The sequence below is a fragment of the Procambarus clarkii genome, chromosome 22 (genome assembly GCF_040958095.1).
Source record: "Procambarus clarkii isolate CNS0578487 chromosome 22, FALCON_Pclarkii_2.0, whole genome shotgun sequence".
NCBI classification, from domain to species: Eukaryota; Metazoa; Arthropoda; class Malacostraca; order Decapoda; family Cambaridae; genus Procambarus; species Procambarus clarkii.
In genome coordinates, this window is record NC_091171.1 from 21,694,595 (window position 1) to 21,717,094 (window position 22,500).

General features: G+C 46.2%; 1 protein-coding gene across 1 annotated transcript in view; it reads right to left on the reverse strand.

The window, feature by feature from the left end:
• The window catches only part of LOC123757603 (uncharacterized), a 278,070-nt gene that overhangs the window by 163,621 nt on the left and 91,949 nt on the right, over positions 1–22,500 (reverse strand). The window contains exon 2 of the mRNA XM_045741411.2: positions 22,365–22,500. This exon is cut by the window's right edge and continues 176 nt beyond it. Coding sequence (XP_045597367.1) covers positions 22,365–22,500 — 136 coding nt within the window. The remainder of the gene's footprint in view (positions 1–22,364) is intronic.

Consider the following 22,500-nt stretch of genomic DNA (forward strand, 5'->3'; position numbering starts at 1 on the left):
TGGAGTGACAGTGACGGGATTCGCCGTACCCGGGGCTGGCTGGTAGAAGAGACAACTGACTAAGGTGCCGAAGAGGAGAGTAACCAGCGAGTTGCACGACGCTCCTGCCTAGGGCCCGCTACCCTAGTATCTGCAAGTAAAGTGGCCCAACAGCGCGAGGCTGATTGGTACCTGCCAGCATCAGGCTGGACTGTGGTTGTGGGCCTTCACGAAGAGGCACTTAGCGGAATTGTGGTTTGGCTGGCCTGTGGCCAGGGTAGACTCATTGTTGTTTCCTGGTACCTGCTGAGGGTAGTACCACGGATGAGGAAACACAGTACAAGACTGCATCGAATGAGCTTCGCCGAGTGTTTAGTGTCTTCAGAGAGAGACATTGGTGTACATATAGTGTAGTAATACTTCCGTTTAAGAGTTTTATATATATATTGTGATGGGAAAAATAATTATATATGGATAAAGTGATGAACTGGTGTATTTAATGTACCTCTCCCTTTTGTTTTACTTGCATTACTGAGCTCACTCCTTGAAAGCCTCTACTAACTTGGGGCCGGATACCAGAACTTTCGTACCACCAGAAAAGAACCCGGTTGCGTCCCATTGTGGCCGTAATAACCAGCACCACCACCGCCAGCACGTGCGGAGCAGTGATAACCTGTCATTACATAAATCATGTTCATCATTACCCTGTACACTTTCCTGATACCCCCCCCTCCTACCACCCCACCACTCTCACTCTCTCTCTCTCTCTCTCTCTCTCTCTCTCTCTCTCTCTCTAGGGTGTAGCCTGGTGGGCCACTCTAGAGAGTGTATCCTGGTTGGCCAGGAGAGAGTGTATCCTGGTTGACCAGGAGAGAGTGTATCCTGGTTGACCAGGAGAGAGTGTATCCTGGTTGACCAGGAGAGAGTGTATCCTGGTTGACCAGGAGAGAGTGTATCCTGGTTGACCAGGAGAGAGTGTATCCTGGTTGACCAGGAGAGAGTGTATCCTGGTTGACCAGGAGAGAGTGTATCCTGGTTGGCCAGGGGAGAGTGTAGCCTGGTGGGCCAGGGGAGAGTGTAGCCTGGTGGGCCAGGGGAGAGTGTAGCCTGGTGGGCCAGGGGAGAGTGTAGCCTGGTGGGCCAGGGGAGAGTGTAGCCTGGTGGGCCAGGGGAGAGTGTAGCCTGGTGGGCCAGGGGAGAGTGTAGCCTGGTGGGCCAGGGGAGAGTGTAGCCTGGTGGGCCAGGGGAGAGTGTAGCCTGGTGGGCCAGGGGAGAGTGTAGCCTGGTGGGCCAGGGGAGAGTGTAGCCTGGTGGGCCAGGGGAGAGTGTAGCCTGGTGGGCCAGGGGAGAGTGTAGCCTGGTGGGCCAGGGGAGAGTGTAGCCTGGTGGGCCAGGGGAGAGTGTAGCCTGGTGGGCCAGGGGAGAGTGTAGCCTGGTGGGGCAGGGGAGAGTGTAGCCTGGTGGGGCAGGGGAGAGTGTAGCCTGGTGGGCCAGGGGAGAGTGTAGCCTGGTGGGCCAGGGGAGAGTGTAGCCTGGTGGGCCAGGGGAGAGTGTAGCCTGGTGGGCCAGGGGAGAGTGTAGCCTGGTGGGCCAGGGGAGAGTGTAGCCTGGTGGGCCAGGGGAGAGTGTAGCCTGGTGGGCCAGGGGAGAGTGTAGCCTGGTGGGCCAGGGGAGAGTGTAGCCTGGTGGGCCAGGGGAGAGTGTAGCCTGGTGGGCCAGGGGAGAGTGTAGCCTGGTGGGCCAGGGGAGAGTGTAGCCTGGTGGGCCAGGGGAGAGTGTAGCCTGGTGGGCCAGGGGAGAGTGTAGCCTGGTGGGCCAGGGGAGAGTGTAGCCTGGTGGGCCAGGGGAGAGTGTAGCCTGGTGGGCCAGGGGAGAGTGTAGCCTGGTGGGCCAGGGGAGAGTGTAGCCTGGTGGGCCAGGGGAGAGTGTAGCCTGGTGGGCCAGGGGAGAGTGTAGCCTGGTGGGCCAGGGGAGAGTGTAGCCTGGTGGGCCAGGGGAGAGTGTAGCCTGGTGGGCCAGGGGAGAGTGTAGCCTGGTGGGCCAGGGGAGAGTGTAGCCTGGTGGGCCAGGGGAGAGTGTAGCCTGGTGGGCCAGGGGAGAGTGTAGCCTGGTGGGCCAGGGGAGAGTGTAGCCTGGTGGGCCAGGGGAGAGTGTAGCCTGGTGGGCCAGGGGAGAGTGTAGCCTGGTGGGCCAGGGGAGAGTGTAGCCTGGTGGGCCAGGGGAGAGTGTAGCCTGGTGGGCCAGGGGAGAGTGTAGCCTGGTGGGCCAGGGGAGAGTGTAGCCTGGTGGGCCAGGGGAGAGTGTAGCCTGGTGGGCCAGGGGAGAGTGTAGCCTGGTGGGCCAGGGGAGAGTGTAGCCTGGTGGGCCAGGGGAGAGTGTAGCCTGGTGGGCCAGGGGAGAGTGTAGCCTGGTGGGCCAGGGGAGAGTGTAGCCTGGTGGGCCAGGCGAGAGTGTAGCCTGGTGGGCCAGGGGAGAGTGTAGCCTGGTGGGCCAGGCGAGAGTGTAGCCTGGTGGGCCAGGGGAGAGTGTAGCCTGGTGGGCCAGGGGAGAGTGTAGCCTGGTGGGCCAGGGGAGAGTGTAGCCTGGTGGGCCAGGGGAGAGTGTAGCCTGGTGGGCCAGGGGAGAGTGTAGCCTGGTGGGCCAGGGGAGAGTGTAGCCTGGTGGGGCAGGGGAGAGTGTAGCCTGGTGGGCCAGGGGAGAGTGTAGCCTGGTGGGGCAGGGGAGAGTGTAGCCTGGTGGGCCAGGGGAGAGTGTAGCCTGGTGGGCCAGGGGAGAGTGTAGCCTGGTGGGGCAGGGGAGAGTGTAGCCTGGTGGGCCAGGGGAGAGTGTAGCCTGGTGGGGCAGGGGAGAGTGTAGCCTGGTGGGGCAGGGGAGAGTGTAGCCTGGTGGGCCAGGGGAGAGTGTAGCCTGGTGGGGCAGGGGAGAGTGTAGCCTGGTGGGCCAGGGGAGAGTGTAGCCTGGTGGGGCAGGGAAGAGTGTAGCCTGGTGGGCCAGGGGAGAGTGTAGCCTGGTGGGCCAGGGGAGAGTGTAGCCTGGTGGGCCAGGGGAGAGTGTAGCCTGGTGGGCCAGGGGAGAGTGTAGCCTGGTGGGGCAGGGAAGAGTGTAGCCTGGTGGGGCAGGGGAGAGTGTAGCCTGGTGGGCCAGGGGAGAGTGTAGCCTGGTGGGGCAGGGGAGAGTGTAGCCTGGTGGGCCAGGGGAGAGTGTAGCCTGGTGGGCCAGGGGAGAGTGTAGCCTGGTGGGCCAGGGGAGAGTGTAGCCTGGTGGGCCAGGGGAGAGTGTAGCCTGGTGGGGCAGGGGAGAGTGTAGCCTGGTGGGCCAGGGGAGAGTGTAGCCTGGTGGGGCAGGGGAGAGTGTAGCCTGGTGGGCCACCACAAGTGTCGGTATAAAACCTTGGCGGATAATGCTCCACTTCCAGGACGATATTTCTTAGTTGTTCCTGTGTTGCCCTCCCGTCCTCACTTCCTGCTCCCTCACTCACCCACCCCCTCCCTCACTCTCTCTCCCCGCCCCTCACTCTCTCCCTCCCTGTCCCTCACTCTCTCTCCCCGCCCCTCACTCTCTCCCTCCCTGTCCCTCACTCTCTCCCTCCCTGTCCCTCACTCTCTCTCCCCGCCCCTCACTCTCTCCCTCCCTGTCCCTCACTCTCTCTCCCCGCCCCTCACTCTCTCTCCCCGCCCCTCACTCTCTCCCTCCCTGTCCCTCACTCTCTCTCCCCGCCCCTAACTCTCTCTCCCCGCCCCTCACTCTCTCCCTCCCCTCCTCACTTTCCCTCCCTCCCTCCTTCCCACACTCGCTCATCCTTTCCTGCCATCACTCATTCTTGGACGATAGCCAGTCCAAGAAAAAGCGCGGACGATAGCTAACAGTAGCCTGGTGTTCTCTACCATGGATATAAAGAACAAAAACAATATTACACACAAAAACACACACACACACACACACATATATATATATATATATATATATATATATATTAGTATATTTTGGTAGCAGTCTTTCCTGTAGACATATATTATTAAATATGACCGAAAAAGTAAGATTAATAATTCTAACACGAATTTTCTCAATCTTTCGTACATTTCTTTTCACTGTTGGAGGTAATTCAAAAATCAATTCTCCAAAATTCATTTTTATTTCTAGTCTGACGCGACACGAGCGCGTTTCGTAAAACTTATTACATTTTCAAAGACTTTAGTTTACAAATACACAACTGAATAGAACTTACACATCTCCGATTTGTTTATATCTACATTTGAGTGAGGTGGATGGGGTGAGGTGGCATTAATAGGGTATTAATTTCATCAACACAAGACAGAACACGAAACAATGGGTATTGAATGGAAGTGATTGTAGAAAGCCTATTGGTCCATATTTCTTGATGCTTCTATATTGGAGCGGAGTCTTGAGGTGGGTAGAATATAGTTGTGCATTAATTGGCTGTTGATTGCTTGTGTTGACTTCTTAATGTGTAGTGCCTCGCAAACGTCAAGCCGCCTGCTATCGCTGTATCTATCGATGATTTCTGTGTTGTTTACTAGGATTTCTCTGGCGATGGTTTGGTTGTGGGAAGAGATTATATGTTCCTTAATGGAGCCCTGTTGCTTATGCATCGTTAAACGCCTAGAAAGAGATGTTGTTGTCTTGCCTATATACTGGGTTTTTTGGAGCTTACAGTCCCCAAGTGGGCATTTGAAGGCATAGACGACGTTGGTCTCTTTTAAAGAGTTCTGCTTTGTGTCTGGAGAGTTTCTCATGAGTAGGCTGGCCGTTTTTCTGGTTTTATAGTAAATCGTCAGTTGTATCCTCTGATTTTTGTCTGTAGGGATAACGTTTCTATTAACAATATCTTTCAGGACCCTTTCCTCTGTTTTATGAGCTGTGGAAAAGAAGTTCCTGTAAAATAGTCTAATAGTGGGTATAGGTGTTGTGTTAGTTGTCTCTTCAGAGGTTGCATGGCGTTTCACTTTCCTTCTTATGATGTCTACGACGAAACCATTGGAGAAGCCGTTGTTGACTAGGACCTGCCTCACCCTACAGAGTTCTTCGTCGACTTGCTTCCATTCTGAGCTGTGGCTTAGAGCACGGTCGACATATGCGTTAACAACACTCCTCTTGTACCTGTCTGGGCAGTCGCTGTTTGCATTTAGGCACATTCCTATGTTCGTTTCCTTAGTGTAGACTGCAGTGTGGAAACCTCCGCTCTTTTCCATGACTATTACATCTAGAAAGGGCAGCTTCCCATCCTTTTCCATCTCGTAAGTGAAACGCAGCACGGAACTCCGCTCAAATGCCTCCTTCAGCTCCTGCAGATGTCTGACGTCAGGTACCTGTGTAAAAATGTCGTCAACATACCTGCAGTATATGGCCGGTTTCAAGGCACCCTTCTTGAGCCCGGATGGGCACATGTATAAGCAAGTAGATGGGGTCGCCATGGGTTCTCCCCTAGGTGTCCTGTTTGCAAACTTCTACATGGGTACCATCGAGCAAAAAGTCTTAGTCGACATGAACTTGAAACCGGCCATATACTGCAGGTATGTTGACGACATTTTTACACAGGTACCTGATGTCAGACATCTGCAGGAGCTGAAGGAGGCATTTGAGCAGAGTTCTGTGCTGCGTTTCACTTACGAGATGGAAAAGGATGGGAAGCTGCCCTTTCTAGATGTAACAGTCATGGAAAAGAGCGGAGGTTTCCACACTGCAGTCTACACTAAGGAAACGAACATAGGAATGTGCCTAAATGCCAACAGCGACTGCCCAGACAGGTACAAGAGGAGTGTTGTTAACGCATATGTCGACCGTGCTCTAAGCCACAGCTCAGAATGGAAGCAAGTCGACGAAGAACTCTGTAGGGTAAGGCAGGTCCTAGTCAACAACGGCTTCTCCAATGGTTTCGTCGAAGACATCATAAGAAGGAAAGTGAAACGCCATGCAACCTCTGAAGAGACAACTAACACAGCACCTATACCCCCTATTAGACTATTTTACAGGAACTTCTTTTCCACAGCTCATAAAACAGAGGAAAGGGTCCTGAAAGATATTGTTAATAGAAACGTTATCCCTACAGACAAAAATCAGAGGATACAACTGACGATTTACTATAAAACCAGAAAAACGGCCAGCCTACTCATGAGAAACTCTCCAGACACAAAGCAGAACGCTTTAAAAGAAACCAACGTCGTCTATGCCTTCAAATGCCCACTTGGGGACTGTAAGCTCCAAAAAACCCAGTATATAGGCAAGACAACATCTCTTTCTAGGCGTTTAACGATGCATAAACAACAGGGCTCCATTAAGGAACATATAATCTCTTCCCACAACCAAACCATCACCAGAGAAATCCTAGTAAACAACACAGAAATCATCGATTGATACAGCGATAGCAGGCGGCTTGACGTTTGCGAGGCACTACACATTAAGAAGTCAACACCAGCAATCAACAGCCAATTAATGCACAACTATATTCTACCCACCTCAAGACTCCGCTCCAATATAGAAGCATCAAGAAATATGGACCAATAGGCTTTCTACAATCACTTCCATTTCAAAACCCATTGTTTCGTGTTCTGTCTTGTGTTGATGAAATTAATACCCTATTAATGCCACCTCTTGTTCTGTCTTGTGTTGATGAAATTAATACCCTAATAATGCCACCTCACCCCATCCACCTCACTCAAATGTAGATATAAACAAAATCGGAGATGCGTAAGTTCTATTCAGTTGTGTATTTGTAAACTAAAGTCTTTGAAAATGTAATAAGTTTTACGAAACGCACTCGTGTAGCGTCAGACTAGAAATCAAAATGAATTTTGGAGAATTGATTTTTTAATTACCTCCAACAGTGAAAAGAAATGTACGAAAGATTGAGAAAATTCGTGTTAGAATTATTAATCTTACTTTTTCGGTCATATTTAATAATATATATATATATATATATATATATATATATATATATATATATATATATATATATATATATATATATATATATATATATATATATATATATGCGGAAAATCCACAGAGTATTTTATATATTTTATTTATTTAGAGTATTTATATATATTTATATATATATAAATAATATCTAGTCAATAAAGCAAGGATACCCACTGCTATAATGTTTTCAAGCTCCTATAGTCTTATTATTCATAATTCAAGCCTGTTTTATCCTATTGTACTTAGCTATACATCTCCCCCATGCACAATGGGGACACTTTTGACAATCCGCCGGCCTCCTGTCCTAGTCGTGGCCACTAGAGATGACGGTTCTCAGGTAAACTCTGGTAAATCTTGACTGTTACTTAGCAAAACTACATAATGTACAGCCAGAGACCGCTGCCCGTCTCGTTAAAACTGTACCCGGCAGTATTAAGTAAGAGTTTTCATTACTCTTTGTATTCCTGGAGTACCAGCATATGAACTCTTTTTTTTTATATTCATGTTTTTCTCCGTCACAGAGAAAGACATGGAAGAAAATTGCAACTATTCGCGTTGTGGCGACTCGTGAGGTAATTATCCAGTCCAGTGGTGATTGTTTACTGGCCCGCGTGATTTTACACTTCCCTTCCCCCCCCACCCCTCTCTCTCTCTCTCTCACACACTCTCTCACACTCTCTCACACTCTCACTCTCTCTCTCTCTCTCTCTCTCTCTCTCTCTCTCTCTCTCTCTCTCTCTCAAAAAGCCATTTAACACACATTCCTCAGGATCCATCCCACAACAGTCGTCTAATTCCCAGAGCTCTACTGCTGTTAGGTAAACAGATGCACCAGGTGTACGGAAACGTGCCCAAACGTTACGTGCGGCACGGGAACCGAACACGGGACAAATCCCCACTGCATGACCAGCCAGCGAGGTGCGGCCCGACTCTACTGACATGGGGCACACATCAAGGCAGGCCGTGAGACACAGTGGTGAGACACAGTAGTGAGACACAGTGGTGAGACACAGTAGTGAGACACAGTAGTGAGACACAGTGGTGAGACACAGTGGTGAGACACAGTGGTGAGACACAGTGGTGAGACACAGTGGTGGGACACAGTAGTGAGACACAGTGGTGAGACACAGAGGTGATGTCGGAAAATCTGACACCATTTAATATATCATACAGATAATAGCTGTATTGTATAAACAAGTTAACCATAGAAAACGTAACTTGTAGTGGAATTACCGTCTAAAGAAAACGGGATATCATCACCACACACTATTATAATTCACCACCTATTATGGTGGGAATTATTCTTAAATACATTAGTCTTTGGACTTTACCATCATAAAACATCTTATATAAATTAACTTAATTATCAATATTAAAGTAGAGTAAATGTGACCCTTCTATCACTTTCTGACATGTGGACAATGTAAGCCAGGCGTCAGAGTGAGGAAGGAGGGAGCCATTGTTGTGTCACCTCCGAGACGTGTGGAGCAAATTCGGCTCCTATCATATCTGGACAATGTCGGCCAGTAACGTCAATAGTATGGAGTGTTAAACAGCCATTGTTTATACTAGACCAGAGGCTCACAGGAGCAAATACGGCTCCTGTTAATTTTACTTGGACGTAGTGTTATGGAAACCAAAGGTACCATCTCCAACATGATGTCTACAATTCAAGTTAAGTGTTCTTTCCGAAACCCATGTATCTTTCATTTATGGCCATTAATGTCATTATATAGGGTGACCCGGTTAGAGCACGTGGAAGCCTCAAACTAAAGGTAATTAAGCCAGGTCTTTATTGTTCCATGTACTGTATAGTGTTTTCTCTGATATAGCTTGTCATATATAGGATTCTGGCTTCACAGCTAGCGCACTTTTAACAGGTCAAGACGAGGAAGCATGTTTGTGCTTCAGTTACCAGCACGTGGAAGCTACCTCAAAGAGGGAAAATGTGGTCTACATCCTGGTTATACCTGCTGTACAAATAAGATAAGGAACCTTTTCAATGTATGTAGTTAATTCCTGTAGTTTGATTGGCTGCATATATTAATTTAATAAACCCCCCTAATGTGTAGAGGATCGATTTGTGAGATTATGAGATTATTGCAGAAATACAGTCCACTTATCATTATACAAATTGTTATCGAAGTATATAAATTAACGTAAATATAAATTCTATATATATTCATATAAATTAAATAAATATAAATCTCACAGGTCGGTTCCCACAGGTGAGACACAGTGGTGAGACACAGTGGTGAGACACAGTAGTGAGACACAGTAGTGAGACATAGTAGTGAGACACAGTGGTGAGACACAGTGGTGAGACACAGTGGTGAGACACAGTAGTACGTGAGACACAGTGGTGAGACACAGTAGTGAGACACAGTGGTGAGACACAATAGTGAGACACAGTAGTGAGACACAGTAGTGAGACACAGTGGTGAGACACAGTGGTGAGACACAGTAGTGAGACAGTGGTGAGACACAGTAGTGAGACACAGTAGTGAGACACAGTGGTGAGACACAGTGGTGAGACACAGTAGTGAGACACAGTAGTGAGACACAGTGGTGAAACACAGTAGTGAGAGTGGTGAGACACAGTAGTGAGACACAGTGGTGAGACACAGTAGTGAGAGTGGTGAGACACAGTAGTGAGACACAGTGGTGAGACACAGTAGTGAGACACAGTAGTGAGTGGTGAGACACAGTAGTGAGAGTGGTGAGACACAGTAGTGAGACACAGTAGTGAGACACAGTGGTGAGACACAGTAGTGAGAGTGGTGAGACACAGTAGTGAGACAGTGGTGAGACACAGTAGCGAGACACAGTAGTGAGAGTGGTGAGACACAGTAGTGAGACAGTGGTGAGACACAGTAGTGAGACACAGTAGTGAGACACAGTAGTGAGACACAGTGGTGAGACACAGTAGTGAGACAGTAGTGAGACACAGTGGTGAGGCACAGTAGTGAGAGTGGTGAGACACAGTAGTGAGACACAGTGGTGAGACACAGTAGTGAGACACAGTAGTGAGACACAGTAGTGAGAGTGGTGAGACACAGTAGTGAGACACAGTAGTGAGACACAGTAGTGAGAGTGGTGAGACACAGTAGTGAGACACAGTAGTGAGACACAGTGGTGAGACACAGTAGTGAGACACAGTGGTGAGACACAGTAGTGAGACACAGTGGTGAGACACAGTAGTGAGACAGTAGTGAGACACAGTAGTGAGACGCAGTAGTGAAACACAGTGGTGAGACACAGTAGTGAGACACAGTGGTGAGACACAGTAGTGAGACACAGTGGTGAGACACAGTAGTGAGACACAGTGGTGAGACACAGTAGTGAGACGCAGTGGTGAGACACAGTAGTGAGACACAGTAGTGAGACACAGTAGTGAGATACAGTGGTGAGACACAGTAGTGAGACACAGTAGTGAGACACAGTGGTGAGACACAGTGGTGAGACACAGTAGTGAGACACAGTAGTGAGACACAGTGGTGAGACACAGTAGTGAGACACAGTAGTGAGATACAGTGGTGAGACACAGTAGTGAGACACAGTGGTGAGACACAGTGGTGAGACACAGTGGTGAGACACAGTGGTGAGACACAGTAGTGGGACACAGTAGTGAGACACAGTAGTGAGACACAGTACCATCCATTGTCAGGATATATGGTGGTATGACCAAACATGTAATTAAGACATTCATTGCAGCACTGATGATAAGTAGTGATGAAACACACATCAATTATATCCAGTTGTTTACCTGTGAAAGGTTTCAAGAGTCCTGTGTGAGGCCAGTTCTCCCTGACGGCCTGATCAGTCAAGCTGTTGGTGGGATGTGCTCTAGCAGGTGATGGATGGCCTAGCTCGAACCCTCCCAGCTAAGCATGTCTATGTGGCCACCCATCCCGTGCCTATCCACACACAGTGGTGCTTAACCAGCGAGGGGAACATCACCCGGAAGGGCCAATAGACTACCTGGTTACACGATGGAACCACCCTTATGATAGATCTATCGCCGTCTATGGAATAAGATATAATTTATAAGCTTTACGGTATTCAGGAATTCCGTGTCACTTGAACCAGGGTGTTGGTATGACCAAGTGTTGCTCGGTGTGCCACTGTGAACACCAGCCGCCACCATCACCGGGTGACACGCAGGAGAGTGGGAAGGGTGGCCACAGTACTGGTGTGAGCACCGGTCCGGGTAATTACCAAGAGTTCGAACCCTCACAGAGCTCGCTAGTAATCGGAAGTGGACGATTAAGGTCCGGCCGGCCGGTGTAGCAGCCCCGCGACACCCCGCCTCCCTGCAGGCAGCTCCCTGCTGGTGTTCTTGTTCGAAGCACTCAATGACCAGGCTGTATATAGGCTCACTCTCTCAACCTTGTCAACCAGGGACCAAGAACGTTGTTACTGGTTGGTGCTGATAGGATCTGAGACCCTGGGCGCCTGGGGTAAATGTGCAATTAAGTTCCTAAAGGAGGTGGGTGAGGAACTCGTTAGGAAAACTAAAGATTCAAGAGCGGCAAGTTCCCTGTTCCAGCGCCTCAGTGTCGCGATCCAGAGAGGAAATGTGTGCTGTATCTTGGGCACGCACCCCGACCTCCGGGGAGCTGGATGAGGTCTTTGAACAGCGATTGTTATATGTGTGTTTTCTGTAAACTGTAGCAATGTAATAAAATATAATATAATTATATTATATGTATGTATACAATGAATTATGTATAAATAAAATAAAATATAGCTGCGAATGTTAGGAGTATGATTACTTTTATGAAGCCTAAGAGAGGTTACATTAGGTTGCTACTGAGCTGAGGAGAGGTGTGGCAGGGAGGGAGGTGGCGTGGTGTGGCACGGTGTGGTGTATTCACTTAGCTGTGCTTGCGGGGGTTGAGCTCTGCCCTTTCGGCCCGCCGCTCAACCGTCAATCGACTATTACTAACTACTAATTATTTTTTTCACACACACACACCCTCAGGAAGCAGCCCGTAGTAGTTACCCCAGCTAACTCCCAGTTACCTATTTACTGCTAGATAACAGGAGCATCAGGGTGAAAGAAACTCTGCCCATTTGTTTCCGCCGGCTGCTGGGATCGAACCCTGGTCCCTAGGTCCACGAGCCTAGACCGCTGTCCACTCAGCCACCAGCTCCCCTACAGGGAGCGGTGTAGTGTGGCGCGGTGTGGCGCGAGGCAGCCTGGAGCTAGTGTCCTGACACTGGGGTGAGGTTATGGTGTGTCCTGGCCTGTAGCTCACCCTCGGAGGTCAACGCTCGCCCAGGGTCAAGGGTCAAGTGGTAGTTGAGGCTCGTCACAGCAGACTGTTGGTGCTGGTACACCATCTTTCTCTCCGGTGATACTCACCCACAATCATTCCGGCTAAATTATGGTCTGTGATTGTGTGTAATGGCGCTCCAAGTAGCTTTTTGTGTTTTTTTTTACGGTGCTAATCTTCAAGGGGTCTTCCAAGAAGATGGATGGGTCCATATTAACATTTGTATAAAGCGCCATGAAGTCATATGAAAAGCTATGTTCTCAAAACCTCCTGAAGGCGATAAACTTTATTTAAAAGATTGCAATATGCTTATTATTATAATGTTTTTTAAGTATACACAAAAACAGTATTGTCACAACCCAACCGGAAAAAGTATCACACAAACTCTAGGGAATATGTGCGCTTGTGACGAGAACAGTTGCGACGAAAACGTGGACAAAAATATGAAGATTAAGTGGTCTACCCTAATTTCTAGCCGTAAATTCGTTTTCTGTGTTCCATCATGTTGAATTAATAGAAAATGGTAATGTTTAGGGGGAGACAAAATAATTACTAAGATAGTGTGTATGTCCTCGCCTAGTTGTGTTTACGGGGGGTTGAGCTCTGGCTCTTTGGTCCCGCCTCTCAACTGTCAATCAACTGGTGTACAGATTCCTGAGCCTATCGGGCTCTGTCATATCTACATTTGAAACTGTGTATGGAGTCAGGCTCCACCACAACACTACTTAATGCATTCCATTTGTTAACTACTCTGACACTGAAAAAATCTTTCTAACGTCTCTGTGGCTCATCTGGGTACTAAGTTTCCACCTGTGTCCCCTTGTTCGTGTTCCACCCGTGCTAAAGAGTTTGTCTTTGTCCACCCTGTCAATTCCCCTGAGAATTTTGTAGGTGGTTATCATGTCTCCCCTTACTCTTCTGTTTTCCAGGGTTGTGAGGTTCAGCTCCCTTAGCCTTTCCTCGTAGCTCATTCCTCTCAGTTCCGGGACCAGTCTGGTGGCATACCTCTGAATCTTCTCTAACTTCGTCTTGTGTTTAACTAGGTATGGACTCCTGGCTGGAGCTGCACACTCCAGGATTGGTCTTACATAAGTGGTATACAGGGTCCTGAACGATTCCTTACACAAATTTCTAAAGGCAGTTCTTATATTGGCCAGTCTAGCATATGCCACTGATAATATTCTTTCGATGTGGGCCTCTGAGGACAGGTTCGGCATGATATCGACCCCCAGATCTTTCTCTCTTTGACTCTTGCAGGATTTTACCTCCCAGATGGTACCTTGTGTTCAGACTTTTGCTCCCTTCGCCTAATTTCATTACTTTACACTTTCCCGAGTTGAACTTTAGCAGCTATTTTCTAGACCATTCCTCCAGTTTGTCCAGGTCGTCCTGTAGTCTCTGTCTATCTTCATCTGTTTTGATTCTTCTCGTAATTCTTTTTAATGTGAGTGTTCACCTAGTTGTGCTGGCTGGGGTTGAGCTCTGCTCTTTCGGCCCGCCTCTCAACTGTCAATCAATCAACTGTTACTAACTACTAACTAATTTTTTTACACATACACACACACAGGCAGGACCAAGAGTGGTTGAGAGGCAGGACCAAAGAGCCAGAGCTCAACCCCTGCAAGCACAACCAGGTGACACACACACACACAGACGACGAGGTAGTGGAGTGTAGCTCATGAGTGTCAAGAGCACATGTAATCACTCACGAAGGTTGGCGAGCCACTCAACCACGTGACAAGTGCTGCTGCTGCTGCTCACTCCTCGCACAGGTAACAAAGAAGACATTAGTAACACCCAGTGAGTGAACACACACACACACACACACACACCTGCTTCTATTCCCGGCCGAGGCAAAAAGAAATTGGCAGAATTTCTGATGCTCCTGTTCACCTGACAGTAAATAGGTACCTGGATGTTAGACAGTTGCTATGGGCTGCTTCCTGTGTGTATGTATTCACCTAGTTGTGCTTGCGGGGATTGAGCTCTGCTCTTTCGGCCCGCCTCTCAACCGTCAATCAACTGTTACTAACTACTATTTTTTCCACACCCGCACACCCCCAGGAAGCAGCCCGTAACATCTTTCTAACTCCCAGGTACCTGTTTACTGCTAGGTAACAGGGGCATCAGGGTGAAAGAAACTCTGCCCATTTTTGTCTTTCGCCGGCGCCGAGAAACGAACCCGGACCTCAGGATTACGAATCCAGTGTATTATCCACATAGCCACCGGCGCGTCCCACACCGTCTCGCGCGCTGTCCACTCAGCTACCAGACCCCTTTTGTGTGTGTGAGAGAGAGAGAGAGAGAGAGAGAGAGAGAGAGAGAATGAGAATGTATAGCAGATATAATGAACAATAAGTCGGTATTCACTTCAGTAGACAACCAGTGGCTAGAAAGGTGGGGTCCAAGAGTTATCACCTCGATCTTGCAGAAGTATATAGTGAATAAAAAGAACCAATAAACACCCACTGCCTTAGCTTCCGTGTTCTAAACAAAGCAACTTTCAACAGGCGCGAGACATAATAAGACATTATATAATCAACTCATCACCACCAGACTGTAGAACACTACAGGCAGACTGTAGAACACTACACAGTTCTTATCCGGCGGCGGCTCACTGCTACTGTAAAGCAGAATGGAGTAGAGAGCTATTGGCTGCCCTGGGTAGACTGACTGTCCTCGTACCACAGCAGCCCTACGTTGCCTCTGTGGATACAGACACGTCATCAGTACACTGGTCAGTACTTGGGACACTAGGAAACATCACTTACGTACTCTGACATAGATATACAACTCCTCCTATAATAGATCTCGCTGATTTTCTAGGCGCCACCTCACCAGAGGTCAGCACCAGCTATCTCTTGAGCTGACTAAGACAGGAATCTAGTGCCTCTTGCTGGTATCTTCCTGCCACCACTAGATGGCGTCGTCCATTTTGTGGGGGTTTCGGGAGCGGACTCACACATGGCATTGACGTCGCTGCTCCATGCTCCGACGATGGAATCGGGTTCGTAACAGGATGATATCCAACCATTGGTCTCTACAGCAGAGGGATGATATCCAACCAATGGTCTCTCATAAGGATGTGTTGACACAGTTTTTACACAATATAAAATGTGTTGCGCCCGGAGCCTATTGTAAGTCAGGGAAAGGAGCGGCGGCTTCCATGATAATTACAGTTCCGGGAGCCAGGAACATCCTGGGGGTAAAGTTAGCCTGCGTTACCTGCACCCTGGATCCAATATTTATATATATATCACGCCGTAAGTCTGGAGAGTGAAGATAATTCTTCGAAATTACACTCAAGACCAAACAATTTTGAGAAGCCGGTGTGCTGTACACACGGAGCCAAGCTGAAAGTCGTCCGGAATTAGTGAGCACAAGCCTCACGTGTCTGAAATCACGTGTGGTTATCATAATTGGTGATTTGGTGTTGGTTCCTTGTAAATGGTGGGTGGTGGAGGACTGTTGAGCAGTGCTTACGTGTTCACCAGGGTGCCATTAGTGAGCACAGCACCACGACGTCCCGCGACGCAAGACTTCTCCGGTACATCACTTGACATTTCCTGTATGACTCTTCTGGTAAATTATTGACCGATGATCACTCGTTGACAACACCGAACCTATCACGCATAATGGTCTAGAAAAACTCGCTGCCAACGAGCTTTAAAATTTCCTCTTTTAAGGGGTGAGGAAGCCATTCTGGAGGGTCTGAGGAAGCCACTCTCAAGGGTCTGAGGAAGCCACTCTCAAGGGTCTGAGGAAGCCACTCTCGAGGGTCTGAGGAAGCCACTCTCGAGGGTCTGAGGAAGCCACTCTCGAGGGTTTGAGGAAGCCACTCTGGAGGGTCTGAGGAAGCCACTCTCGAGGGTCTGAGGAAGCTACTCATGAGGGTCTGAGGAAGCCACTCATGAGGGTCTGAGGAAGCCACTCTCGAGGGTCTGAGGAAGCCACTCATGAGGGTCTGAGGAAGCCACTCTCGAGGGTCTGAGGAAGCTACTCATGAGGGTCTGAGGAAGCCACTCTCGAGGGTCTGAGGAAGCCACTCATGAGGGTCTGAGGAAGCCACTCTCGAGGGTCTGAGGAAGCCACTCATGAGGGTCTGAGGAAGCCACTCTCGAGGGTCTGAGGAAGCCACTCTCGAGGGCCTGAGGAAGCCACTCTGGAGGGTCTGAGGAAGCTACTCATGAGGGTCTGAGGAAGCCACTCATGAGGGTCTGAGGAAGCCACTCTCGAGGGTCTGAGGAAGCTACTCATGAGGGCCTGAGGAAGCCACTCTGGAGGGTCTGAGGAAGCTACTCATGAGGGTCTGAGGAAGCCACTCATGAGGGTCTGAGGAAGCCACTCTCGAGGGTCTGAGGAAGCCACTCATGAGGGTCTGAGGAAGCCACTCATGAGGGTCTGAGGAAAGTGTACTACGGGAAGGCTCCCGGAGCGTCACGGTCATCATCGTACCTCCGGCACCTCCTCACAATCATTACCAAAACCATAACTGTGGCGCCATTTGCTCTCCTCAGTCAATGTCCTGCCCTCCCAAACAAAAAAATAAAAAAGGATATAAGAAAATATCAGTGTTCAGTGAGGATCCACAAGGTCTTATCTGACTACTCTTTATTTCCTTCTCCGAGGCTATGGGTCCCTACACTTGCACCAGAGGTGGTACCCCTTCTAGGGTTAAAAAAAAAAAATAAAAAAAATAATATATATATATATATATATATATACTTTTTTTTTACATATATATATATATATATATATATATATATATATATATATATATATATATATATATATATATATATATATATATATATATATATATATGTATATATATGTATATATATATATATGTATATATATATATATATATATATATATATATATATATATATATATATATATATATATATATATATATATATACATATAAAAATTTTGTGAGGGTACCACCTCTGGTGCCAATGTGGGGACCCATAGCCTCGGAGAAGAAAATAAAAAGTATTCAGAGGAGACCTTGTGGTTTCTCACTGAACACTAATATTATCTTCTCCTACCACCCCCATTCTTTTGTATGTACACATATATATTTACTTTATTTGAACTTTGTTACAAAAAAGGAGTTACATATGGGTTACTAAGATGGTTATCGTAGGTTGTCGAGTTCCTCCAGCTCCTCAGATGGCGGGCAGGAACCCTGGATGCAGTGCGCATTTCCCCTCTGTATCGCCACACTGAGGTGCTGGAAAAGAAAGCTTGCAGCTCTTGGGTCCCTTGTTGTTTCAATGAGCCTAGAACCCAGTTCCTTCAAAAAACTGGTAGCACTTTTACCCCAGGCGCCGAGTGTCTCAGAAGCAATGGGGACAAAATTGTAGTGGTGATCCAGTTCTCTATACTTACGGGATTTGGCTGCTTCCCTGTGGGTGGCAGCGCCACCTGGTTGTGCAACACTGAGGTTAATGTAGGTGTTAGCCAGGGTTGATACGCACGTGTAGTCCCATACCAACTGCTTGCCATTCTATATATATATATATATATATATATATATATATATATATATATATATATATATATATATATATATATTTTATTAAATATGACCGAAAAAGTAAGATTAATAATTCTAACACGAATTTTCTCAATCTTTCGTACATTATGCTTCACTGTTGGAGGTAAATCAAAAATCACTTCTCCAAAATTCATTTTTATTTCTAGTCTGACGCGACACGGGCGCGTTTCGTAAAACTTATTACATTTTCAAAGACTTCACAAATACACAACTGATTAGAACTTGCGTTTCCCTGATTTTATATCTACATTTGAGTGAGGTGGGAAGGGTGATGTAGCATTACATTTGAGTGAGGTGGGAAGGGTGATGTGGCATTACATTTGAGTAAGGTGGGAAGGATGATGTGGCATTAGAGGATATTAATAGGGTATTAAAAGTATCAACACAAGACAGAACACGAAACAATGGATATTGAATAGAAGTGTTTGTAGAAAGCCTATTGGTCCATATTTCTTGATGTTTCTATATTGGAGCGGAGTCTTGAGGTGGGTAGAATATAGTTGTGCAATAATTGGCTGTTGATTGATGGTGTTGACTTCTTGATGTGTAGTGCCTCGCAAACGTCAAGCCGCCTGCTATCGCTGTATCTATCGATGATTTCTGTGTTGTTTACTAGGATTTCTCTGGCGATGGTTTGGTTATGGGAAGAGATTATATGTTCCTTAATGGAGCCCTGTTGTTTATGCATCGTTAAACGCCTAGAAAGAGATGTTGTTGTCTTGCCTATATACTGGGTTTTTTGGAGCTTACAGTCCCCAAGTGGGCATTTGAAGGCATAGACGACGTTAGTCTATATACCCTATTAATATCCCTATTAATATCCTATCCCTTTTAATACCCTATTAATATCCTCTAATGCCACATCATCCTTCCCACCTCACTCAAATGTAATGCTACATCACCCTTCCCACCTCACTCAAATGTAGATATAAAATCAGGGAAACGCAAGTTCTAATCAGTTGTGTATTTGTGAAGTCTTTGAAAATGTAATAAGTTTTACGAAACGCGCCCGTGTCGCGTCAGACTAGAAATAAAAATGAATTTTGGAGAAGTGATTTTTGATTTACCTCCAACAGTGAAGCATAATGTACGAAAGATTGAGAAAATTCGTGTTAGAATTATTAATCTTACTTTTTCGGTCATATTTAATAAAATATGTCTACAGGAAAGACTGCTACCAAAATATACTAATATATATATATATATATATATTGTGTCAGTGTGTCAGTATTGTGTGTATATATATATATATCTCAGTGTCGCTGTTCAGAGGGGAAATGCGTGCTGTATCTTGGGTACGCACCCGACCCCCGAGGAGCTGGACGAGGTCTTCGAGCACTGATTGGTATATTGTTATATAAGTGTGTGTTTTCTGTAAACTGTAACATTGCAATAAAATCAAATAAAAAAAAATAATAGGGGTGGTAGGAGAGAAAAAGATTAAAGTATTCAGTGAGAATCCACAAGGTCTTCTCTGAATACTATTTATTTTCTTCTTCGAGGATGTGGGTCCCTTTAATTAAACCAGTGGTGGTACCCCTAAATATAGACATATATTATGTAGACTTTCCTGTAGACATATATTGTTAAATATAACCGAAAAAGTAAGATTAATAATTCTAACACGAATTTTCTCTATCTTTCTTATGTTTCTTTTCACTGTTGATGGTAATTCAAAGATCAATTCTCCAAAATTCATTTTTATTTCTAATCTGACGCGACACTTGAGCGCGTTTCGTAAAACTTATTACATTTTCAAAGACTTTAGTTTACAAACACACAACTGAAACTGAATAGAGCTTTGCACATCTTCGAGTTTATATCTACATTTGGGTGAGGTGGATGAGGTGAAAACGAACTTTCAACAATGGGTATTAAATGGGTATTAAATTCTAACACAAGACAGAACACGAAACAATGGGTATTGAATGGAAGTAATTGTAGAAAGCCTATTGGTCCATATTTCTTGATGCTTCTATACTGGAGCGGAGTCTTGAAGTTGGTAGAATATAGTTGTGCATTAATTGGCTGTTGATTGCTGGTGTTGACTTCTTGATGTGTAGTGCTTCGCAGACGTCTATCCGCCTGCGATCGCTGTATCTATCGATGATTTCTGTGTTGTTTGCTAAGATTTCTACGAGAAATCTTACGAAACGCGCTCAAGTGTCGCGTCAGATTAGAAATAAAAATGAATTTTGGAGAATTGATCTTTGAATTACCATCAACAGTGGAAAGAAACATAAGAAAGATAGAGAAAATTCGTGTTAGAATTATTAATCTTACTTTTTCGGTTATATTTAATAATATATATATATATATATATATATATATATATATATATATATATATATATATATATATATATATATATATATATATATATATATATATATATATATATATATATATAATATAATCTCATGATTTTCTCTTAATTTTTCTCAATTTTATTCAGATATATTCTACCGTGTGACTCGCATTAAAACCTTTTTGTATTGAGAAGTTGTTTTGGGCAATTTCATTACTATTTATTCAGGCCATATAGAGAGTCTCTTATGTGCCAGTACCATATAAAAGGCCAATTGGAACGATGAAACATAACACTTCCATATAACCTATAAAACCCTGGCTATTGGAAAACTTACACAAACATATTTTGATCATATAGAATTACAACTGGAAATTGTAATTAAATCAAAATTACATTCATTAATCATCATAAAAATGTGATTTTTACATTTGCTACAAGGTTTATGATTCAGTTTTCTTGACTAAGAAAACGACCTTACATAAATATTTGTGTCGGGGGACAGGCAGCCTGTGTATATATACAGGTTAGGCTTATATCTTTGTCCCCCCCCCCAGGGTTGAATTACGGCTCCTCCCCGGGATGCAGCCCCACAGCAAGGTGACTCACTCCAGGGTACCTATTTACGACCAGGTGAACATGACAGCATTTGGTGAGAGGGAATGCGCCCAACCATTCCTTCCTGGCTGGGATTGCGGGAAGAATTCCAGATTGCGAGTCGAAAACAAGCCCAACTGTAATACCTTTCTACAACCAATTAAAAACGTTACAAGAACGTTTTTTGTTTTGCTTGTAGAAACGTTTTGTTTGCTTGGGAGTCCTGTACACGTGACACCTGCGATATACTAAGTCCATAAACGAGCAACACATTCCTACAACCCGGTGAAAAGCGTCTTTGTGTCACGTGACATTAACCCTTCACAACACGGGCCAAACAGGCGACATATGCGTGACGTCTCGTAATTGGATAAGTGCTTGGAAATGGGATAATTTAGTGGTTATGACTTGAAGTTGGCAGTGGAAAATGTTCACCATGTTGTCAAGAGGCAGGCGAGTGTTCACTAATACCTGGGAATATATCATGAGGCGATGAGGGGAGGTGGGTTACCTTGAGGTTACCTTGAGGTGCTTCCGGGGCTTAGCGTCCCCGCGGCCCGGTCGTCGACCACGCCTCCTGGTTGCTGGACTGATCAACCAAGCTGTTGGACGGGGCTGCTCGCAGCCTGACGTATGAGTCACAGCCTGGTTGATCAGATATCCTTTGGAGGTGCTTATCCAGTTCTCTCTTGAACACTGTGAGGGGTCGGCCAGTTATGCCCCTTATGTGTAGCGGAAGAGTGTTGAACAGTCTCGGGCCTCTGATGTTGATAGAGTTCTCTCTCAGAGTACCTGTTGCACCTCTGCTCTTCAACGGGGGTATTCTGCACATCCTGCCATGTCTTCTGGTCTCATGTGATGTTATTTCTGTGTGCAGGTTTGGGACCAGCCCCTCTAATATTTTCCATGTGTAAATTATTATGTATCTCTCCCGCCTGCGCTCAAGGGAGTACAGATTTAGGCTCTTTAGTCGGTCCCAGTAATTTAGATGTTTTACTGAGTGGATTCTAGCAGTAAAGGATCTCTGCACGCTCTCCAGGTCAGCAATTTCTCCAGCTTTGAAAGGGGCTGTCATTGTGCAGCAGTACTCCACTCTAGAGAGCACAAGCGTTTTGAAAAGTATCATCATCGGTATAGCATCTCTAGTGTGAAAAGTTCTTGTTATTCAACCTGTCATTTTTCTTGTAGTTGTGACGGCTACTTTATTGTGTTCTTTAAAGGTAAGGTCTTCCAACATGAGTACACCCAAATTCTTTACATTGCCTTTTCGTTCTATGATGTGATTTGCCTGAGTTTTGTACGTGGTTTCAGTTTTTATATTTTCATTTTTTCCATAGCACATGAGCTGGAACTTATCTTCGTTAAACACCATATTATTTTCTGTAGCCCATAGAAAGACCTGATCTACATCTGACTGGAGGTTCGCCGTGTCCTCTATGTTGCCTACTCTCATGAAGATCCTAGTGTCATCTGGGGAGGTAATACATGGTGAGGGCTGTTCATGGTGAGGAATATTCATGGTGAGGGATGTTCATGGTGAGGGGAATGAATAGGGAGAGGAATTAATGTATGTGGGAACACAAGAAGTGGTGGGGCCAGGGGTCCTGGATATCTTGCGGTTATCGTGAGGGGATTTCGGGGCTTAGTGATAAATGAATAAGTATTGATATAAAATAACTTCCGGTAATTAACTCACCCGTGAATATTGGCATCACATTTCTCCAGATTCTGGTTGATATCTGCGGTGTGTTGTAGTAGTAGTTGGTCTGCGTGTTGCTGGTTGTTGAGGATGGTGGTAGTTGTGGTGGTTGGTGGGGGGTGGTAGGCCTCGT